At 35.1% G+C, this 8,612-nt stretch overlaps 1 protein-coding gene across 8 annotated transcripts in view; it reads right to left on the bottom strand.

Annotated features, from left to right (window-relative positions):
* Positions 1 to 221: 221 nt before the first annotated feature.
* Positions 222 to 8,612, bottom strand: part of DEUP1 (deuterosome assembly protein 1) — a 97,141-nt gene continuing 88,750 nt past the window's right edge. For 4 of the 8 annotated variants that reach the window (XM_079103626.1, XM_079103625.1, XM_079103627.1 and 1 more), the window contains exon 14: positions 227 to 5,954. In XM_079103626.1, the coding sequence (XP_078959752.1) occupies positions 5,778 to 5,954 (177 nt within the window). In that variant the 3' untranslated portion in view covers positions 227 to 5,777. Of the gene's footprint in view, positions 5,955 to 8,612 lie in introns of all 8 variants that reach the window. The other 4 variants (XM_079103631.1, XM_079103632.1, XM_079103630.1 and 1 more) reach the window with 3 other exon arrangements.

Here is an 8,612-nt window from a genome sequence, read left to right as displayed (position 1 = left end):
CCTTCGTAGTGAATAATGCTGGACTCAGGATAAGTTAGTTCTTGTGAGAGCAGGTTGTCCTCTGAATCCCTCTGGCTTCCTTTCTTGTCATGTGACTCCTTCCTCTTTCTCCTCTTGTGCTGCAAAATACATCATGCCATGCAATAACCAAGGGGGCCCTCACCAGAGCCAAGAAGGTAGAGACATCATGCTTTTGAACCTCCCAAACAGTGGGCTGAATAAACTTACTTTATAAAGTACTCAGCCTCAGGTATTTTGTTATAGTGATAGCAAATGAACTGATGAAATGATCAAGTAAGAGTTAACCCCAGGAATGCAATATTAGTTTGTCATTTTAAAAAGTTAATATAAATTCCATATTCATAAAGACAAACTCTTGATAGACACACAAAAAGCATTTGACAAAGGCATTTACCACCCAATCATAAAAACTTCCAACAAACTAAGAATAGGTAGGAACCTGAAAAAAAGCATCTCCAAAAAATCTATAGTTAACATCACACTTAATGGTGAAAGATTCAAAGCTTTCTTTTAAGATCAGGAACATGGCAAACACTTCTCACCACTTCCTTTTAACATTGTAATATTGTTTCTAGCTAGTGCAGTAGGTATTATAAAGAAATACAATGTACCCAGAATTTTAAAAACTGTATTTATAGACAACATGATCTAAATACGTAGACAATTCTAAAGAACACAGACAGACATATACACACATACCTACTAGAATAAATGAACTCAGCAGGATCACAAAATATAAGACCAATATACAAAAATCTAAAGTTGTGAAATTAATTCCATTTGTAATAGCACCAGATAGAATGATATATTTCCAATAAATTTAACAAAAGAAGCATAAGACTTACACCCTGAAAACTGTAAAACAATTCCAAGAGCAATTTAAAAATCTGACATAATGGAGAAATTTACAAATTGAAATACAATATTGTTAAGATAGCAACTCACCCCAAATTGGAATTCAATATAGGTCACTTTGAAGAGAATTGCCATCTTAATCCCTATCAAAATTGCAGCAGGCATTTTTATTTTTTGTAAAAAAATGACGAGCTAACAAACTGACCCTAAATCTTACATTGAAATGTAAAGCATTCAAAAACCAAAAATAACAAAATCATCTTGAAATAAGGAGGATTTTAATTTCTCAATATCAGAACTCACTGTAAAGCTATGGTAATTAAGACTGTGTGGCAATGGATAAGGAATACCATAAATCAATGGAACCGAAATGAGTCTAAAAATAAACATTTATTCTTTTTTTAAAAAATATTTTTTAGTTGTAGATGGACATAATATCTTTATTTATTTTACCTAGTGCCTTGCACATTCGGGGCAAGCACTCTACCACTGAGCTACAGCCCCAGCCTCAGCCCCAAACCTTTATTCTTGAGGTTGATTTTCAACAAAGGTGACAAAATAATTCAAGGAAGGAAAGAAAAGTGTTTTCAGCAGATGGTACTGAGATGATTGGATGCCCACTTGTAAAAAATTGAATCCAGATGTTTATAAAACACACAAGCATTAACTCAAAATGGGTTATAGACATAGTTTAAAACAGAACTAAAAAAGTTTTAGATGAAAATACATGGGAAAATCTTCATAACTTTGGTCAGGCAAATATTTCTTAGATATGAAGCCAAAAGCATGATCCATAAAAGAAAAATATTGATGAATTATATTTCCTCAAAATTAAAAATGTATGTGCTTCAAAAGATACCATTGAGAAAGTGAAAGAAATCAGAAACTGGAGAGAATATAGCAAATCATATGTCGAATAAAGGACTTTAAAAGGTATAAAAAATTTCTTCTAAGTTGACAAGAGAATTAAATTATAAAGTGGGCAAAAGACTTGAATGGCCATTTCACCAAAGAATATATGTGGATGGTCAATAAGCATATAAAAAGATATCATTAGTCATCAGAGAAATGCAAGTTTAAACTGGAATGAAATATTACTTCACTCACACTGAAATAGCTATAGTAAAAAAGTCAAGTTGGGTGCAGTGGTGTGCTTGGGAGGTTCAGGCAGGAGAATGGCAAGTTTGAGGCCAGCCTCTGCAACTTAACCAGACTCTGTTTCAAAATAAAAACTAAAAAGAACGGGGCGTAGCTCAGTGGTAGAGTGTTCCGAGGTGCATCCCCAGTATTATGGGGAATAGGGAAGACTAAATAACAAGCAAGGGAAAGGATTTGGAGAAACAGGAACCCTTACCATTGCTGGTGGGAATGTAAAATGGTACAGCTACTTTGGAAATAGTTTGATAGCTTTATTTTCAAAATTAAGCATAAATATACTATGAAACTCAAATTCTATTTCAAAGAAATTATTCAATAGAAATAAAAACATACAGTCATACAGAGACTTGTATGTCAATGTTCATAACAGTTTTATTTGTAATAGCCCTAAACTGAAAAGTCCATCAACTGATGAAATGGATAAAAAACACATGGTTTATTCATGTAGTGGAATACTATTGAACGATAAGAACAAAATACTGATGCATGCTACAATATGAACCACAAAAACATTATGGTGAGAGAAGCCAAGTATAAAAAGCCACTTATTACATGAATCCGTTTACATGAAATGTCCAGGTTAATCTCTATAGTTCAGTGGCTGCCTGGGGTTGGGCATGGGAATAGCAAGGGACTGCAAATGGTCCCTAGAGATCTTTCTTGGGGTGATGGGAATAATGTAAGTCATTTGTGGCAATGGTTACGCAACTCTTTAAACTTAGTAAAAATCATTGAATTATACCTTTGAAATGGATAAATTTTATGATATGTAACATAGTACTTAATAAAACTGTTAATGATTAAAGGACTTTAACATGTAGTGACATACTGTCCTCAAAAAATGATAGTATTCTTTGAAGATATATTTGATCTTCTGGGCCCAGACCTAATGCTGCAGAGGGAAGGATGGCACATGCTTAGGTACACTATACTAGGTACTCTGTGTAGATTGTCCCCTTTCATCCCCATAATTCTCCAACATGGGTAGTAGTATTATTCCTGTTTACAGACAAGAAATGGAAGCTTTATTAAGGTCATAGGGCCATGGCATGGGAAGCCTGTCTCCAACACATCTAACGTGTTCTGACGTACTGTCAGCCTTAAAGACCTAAACATTCCTACTCTGGTTCTGGGATCAGTGAGGAAGCTCTCAGGATTTCCTTAGTTCTATACTTGGCCTTGCTGACATCTTCCCTATTTGAAACTAAGCTGACTTGGCTTTTGTAACATGTAGGAAGTTAACATTATCCATGATATGGTTTCTGTGGGAAAATGTGTTCTGTGGTCAGGTCATAACAACCTTCCTATCAGTCCCTTCCATGATAGCATCCATGGAATCCCTTTGGCATACAGAGGGCAGGAGGCTAGAAGAGTGAGGGCAGTGATGAGCAGCAGGGCGCCCCATTCCCTTCCTTCTTTCAACATTCAACTAGAGGCACTTCCTTTTTATTTTGGTTATGTGTATGTTGGACTTGGGCATATGATTCATTTTGAACACTGAATCCTGCTGTTAAGCAAAAATCATGAAAACCACTGTTTTAAGAAAGCAGGTATTGAGTGGAATGTTGAACTGGTGACTTAAAATAAGCCTTTCTTTGGACTTAATGTAATAATCCACAAAGGCAAACTCAACATTAGTCCAGGATATACTCCACATTTGTGTTTTCTAAGACCTATGTAGCCTAGACCTTTATTTCAGAATTTTCAGCCGTGTCTTTATCCTGAAGAGACTGCTTAGACTTAGGGGATTACAAAGATCCATAGAATAGACATACTTTGCACTTTTTCATGGTTTCCATTTGCATAAGAGAAACAAAATTTTATTATTTGTTAAAGGAGTACTCTTTCCCTAAATACACTTTTTCTTCCCATCTTCTAAAGATAACACTGAAAAATGTTTTTTCTTTATGTCTAGACTAGAAATTACTAAGTTATTTAAAAAAGTACTACAAAATTCAATTCTTTTCCACATGTGGGGTTTTTGTGGGTACATTAGTGAATTTGTATGCTTTGGAAATTTTGTCATCAAGCATGGTTTTGTGGAAATAGCTCACCAATGCTTGCTTATAAGAAGTGGTACTGAGAAGTAGTGGAGCTGGGGCCAGGAACCAGAAAGCCAGCATTTCCTTTCTGAGCTTCTTTCTTACCATGATCCTGAGTACTTAACAGCTCTAGATCACAGGGGCAAGGACAGGAGCCCTATTGACTTCACAGGCTTGTTTTAAGTTTAAATGAAAAATGCTGTATGTAGTGTTATGGGCTGAGTGTTGGTTCCCCTCAAATTTGTGTGTTAAATCCTAACCTTTGATGTGATGGTATTAGGGGACGGGACCTTTAGGAAAAAATTAGTTCATGAGGGTGGCACCCCCATGAATAGAGTAGATTAGTGCTCTTAGTAGAACAGACATCGAAGTGATGATTTTTTTTTCTCCATCATGTGAGATTACAGCAAGTAAGAGGCTGTCCCTAAGCCAGAAACCGGGCTCTCACCAGACACCAGATCATCTGGTGCCTTGACCTTGAACTTTACAGCCTCTAGAGCAGTGAGAAATAAATATTTATCATTTAAGCCACACAGTCTGTGGTGTTTTTGTTAAAGCAGCCTTGAGTAAGGAGTGTTTTTGGAAACACTAGGAGCTACACAAATAGCATGGTCATGTCACCTAAAGTGAATAATGCTCTGCATTTTTAACATGAAAAGGACATTTGTTATCTATGGACATTTCAACTTCTCTTTCAGTATGTTGAGATTGTTTCTTTGAAAAGAAAGAAAACCATAAAAGCTATAGGACTTATCTTGAATTTTCTTTCTCTATATAGTAGGATAGATAAAGCTAGAACAGATAGATATATATCCAATTTTTTAAGTAAAAAATAGAATATTGGACTATCTTTCTTATATATTTTATTGTTCATACCATGCTATTGCTGCATATTAAATAATTTAACAAGGTTAATGAGTTGGTATGGGAGGAGCTTATTATTATCTAGTACAAACTTGGCATTTATGTTTAAAGTCCATTGAATTTTGTATTTCTTTATTAATTAAAAACAGGTGATTGCAAAGAAGAATGTAGAAATAGTATTGATTTATTTTTGTTTTTTCTTATTCACATTTATGAAGTAATTAGTACTAACAGGAAAGCATTGATCTCTGACATATATTTTAAGTGTGTACACTGCATATTGTGTCCTTTATAGTATTAAACCAGACATTACAAAGGTAAGTGTAAAAACAATAAAGCCATGACTTTTTTTTTCCTAAAAGAAATCTTAGGATGTTACATAGTTCAAAATATTTAAATATTCTTCATTTAAAAAAAAAAAATCCTTGAGTATACACCTAGTACAACTGAGCTGTACTTGATTCACTGATAGTTGCAATACAGCACTTCCTTTTCTCTCATTCTATGTTGTTACAGAGGAAATGGGTTTTTAGTATACATGATTCAAGTGGGAAAAATTGAATTTTTAATTCCAAACTATTCCTTAGACTAGAAAAAATTCTCTTTTGGAGTAGTCATGTTTATTTTATAGCAATTCTATAGCAGAACAATTTAGTATGTTAACGCAGAAATACAAACAGTTTTATCAAACAAAATGCTCTTTTCTAGCTGCCTTACAGAAATTATTTACTCAAGAAAATAGAACAAAATTTCTCAGCTTCAATACTCAACTTTGTAAATATTTTGCCAGAGCTTTTTTTCTTGGGGTAGGGGAGCAAATAAAAAAAGTTTAAAAGCTCATATATGTCTATTTTGTTTTAGTTTGGTGTATTTATTAAGAGTAAATTCTGTATGTCTTTGCAGTTCATCAATATGTGTATTTAGAAGTTTTTCAAGTTCTTTTGCTCGCTTCTCTTCTTCCAGAAGGAAATGCTGTGCAGCCAAAGAAGCAGGGAAGGAGATATCTGGGGGAGACTAAAGAGAGAAAGAAAGAAAAGTGAGACGAGGAACATAGAGCCTTTTAAAATCTTCATATTTCCAGGCATGCTTCATTCCTGACATGCTGTCAAACATTGCAGCTGGTAATGAACTAAGTCATGTTGAGCTAAACTCCTACCAGTGTAACATCACCACTCATGAATCCTCAAGGAACTAGGACACACATCGCAGTACCATTACCTTAAGAGCTCTAGAAATGAATGTTGTTGTATCCAGCTGCAAACGCAGGGGCAATGTAAACACCAGGGAATTGCCTAAAACTTGCTCTACTTATTTACAAAGCCAGTGATTCCCATCTGAAAATAGGTAACTCCAAAAACATGAAGATTATATAGCTGAACTGGATAAAGGTTTATGTAGAAAAATAAAAAGGATTGGCTTAACACAGGAACCAACTGATACTTGGAGTTAGCTAGTTGGGGAGGGCTGGCTGCCTGGCACTTCTCAGCAGTCAGAGTGGTTCCGTGTTAAGGAGGGCCATGGTGCTGGAATGTATCCTATCGGTCCTATGACAGGTGAGATGCTCCAATTCCATGCATCTTATAAATGTAGAAATGCTATTCAGTTGTTTTTGACTTGTTTAGTGCTTATTTACATAAAATGAAAAAAATGTATTTATGGAATAAAGGACAATATTAGATACTTTTATAATCCTTTATTATTAAAAAATAAAAAGTTAATTTTTTAAAAAAGTTGGAGAAATTTGAACTTTAATTTTCCAGTTTTGTGGTCCCTTCACTGTTCTTTGTTGTTATTTTATTAGGAAGAATGAGACTTTATGAAGTGTTTGAAAAGTCAACAATCTGTATGAAGTTGAACCTTGTCATAAGGGGAATTAGTTTACCAATCTGGTCCCTGCCCAGATGGGATCTTTGCAGGTGTTAGTGGAGTACTGAAAAGTTATCCAAGTTGTTGTCACAATTATAGCTGCTGTGTCAAGTACATTATCTTTACTAGAGCAGCACATTATAGCCTTGGGTGCAAGGCTGCTGTTGATCTGGCAAATGCATTCTTTCTAATATCAAATTTAAAAGAGGATCAGAAGCAATTAGCATTTGCATGGAATAGACAACAGTATACATCATAGCCTTTGCCCAAACTATGTTAATGATGTTGTCACAGTAAATTCTGAAGGGGCCTGGACCATCTGGACAGTCCAAAGACTATCACACAGAACACCTTATATTAACACTAACATCATATTAATAAGGCCTAATAAGAAGTGGCAAGTTTTTCAAAGACATGCATACTCCAGATGGTGAAAGACAAATCCCATACAAAATTCAGGGCCATCACATTGTTTTTAGGTGTCTAGCAGTATGGGGCATGTCAGGACATTTAAGTAAAGTACAAGTGAATCCACCATGAAAATGCTCTGCTTTTGGATGAAATAATCTGACCCATTTATTTAGTGACACAGAAAGCTGGTTCTGGTTTTTTGAGCATGCTTAGAACAAGAAAGGGCTCGTCAGTAGTTTCAGGATAGGGTATGGCAATCCTGCTACTTGCAACTTGTCAGTTCCCATACTAGAAAAAAATCCGTGGTAGAGAAAAATGCCATATGGAGTCTGGCAAGTTTCAGTGGAAAAGTTGCTCCTGCCATGCTGTTAAGTTGTGGCTGAGATAGAGAACTAGCAAGTGGACAGGATAATTTGATTCATATTTTGTCCTTGGGCCACCCCGCTGATAATTTTTTATGGTTGTCACGGCAAGGTTTCTCTTTCATCAAGAGTTACCTAACTTCTGTTGCTGTTCATCATCTCATCTGCTCACAGTAGAAAATGTAGGTGAGTTCCTGAGAGGCAGCACCAACCAGCCTCTTGGTGGCAACTTGATCACATAAAGCTGTGATCAAGCAATGTTTTTTGGAAACATTGGAAAAGGTAATGTTTTATCCTTACCAGAATTGACATACATTCTATGAGTTTGCCTTTCCTACCTGCAGGGTCTTTGCCAGCACCACTAACTGAGGGGTCACAGACTGAAGGGGTCCTGCTTAGTGGTAACGGAACCCACTGTACAGAAGACTAATGATGTCCAAATCCTAAACTCACTGGTTATTAGAATAATGGAGTAGTTAGTAGCTTATCACCTTTTTCTCTATTGCTGGGCTGGATAAATGCTTGCTTTAAATCATTAAAGATCAAAGTTTTTATTGGCACAGAAATTACAAAGTTCCCTTAGAGATTCCCATAATAAGGAAGTTTGTTTAGTTTACTTTATTAGTATGAAAGTCTTGTCTGTTTTGTCTTTTTATGTTTTTATGAACACCAAATGAGCATTTTGAGGTTTTAGAGATCTTAATGGCTTAAAGCTTTCTCTTTCTACTACAATTGGTTAACTCTTACTTCCAGCCTCTACCAGTGCAAGGTGACAGATTCCAGAAAAGTAGAAAAGTACTCATGAGATATAGTCTATTCAGTTTAAACATTTTCGGTTGTGTATTTATTTATTTGTAATTTGTATTCTATATTAGTATATCATGGAGAGTGCTAAAAATTACACAATATACTTTGAATACAAGGGAAGGTGATTACTAAAAGTACTATTTCAGTTTCAGAAAGGAAAAACTCTATACATCTTTATGTTCATATATTAAATCAAAAAATATAATTTCAGCAGAGAATTGGAAAA

The sequence above is a fragment of the Sciurus vulgaris genome (assembly GCF_902686455.1).
Source record: "Sciurus vulgaris genome assembly, chromosome: 11".
Lineage (NCBI taxonomy): Eukaryota > Metazoa > Chordata > Mammalia > Rodentia > Sciuridae > Sciurus > Sciurus vulgaris.
The sequence above is the reverse complement of the archived record's forward strand: the minus strand, read 5'-3'. Positions and strand labels throughout refer to the sequence as shown.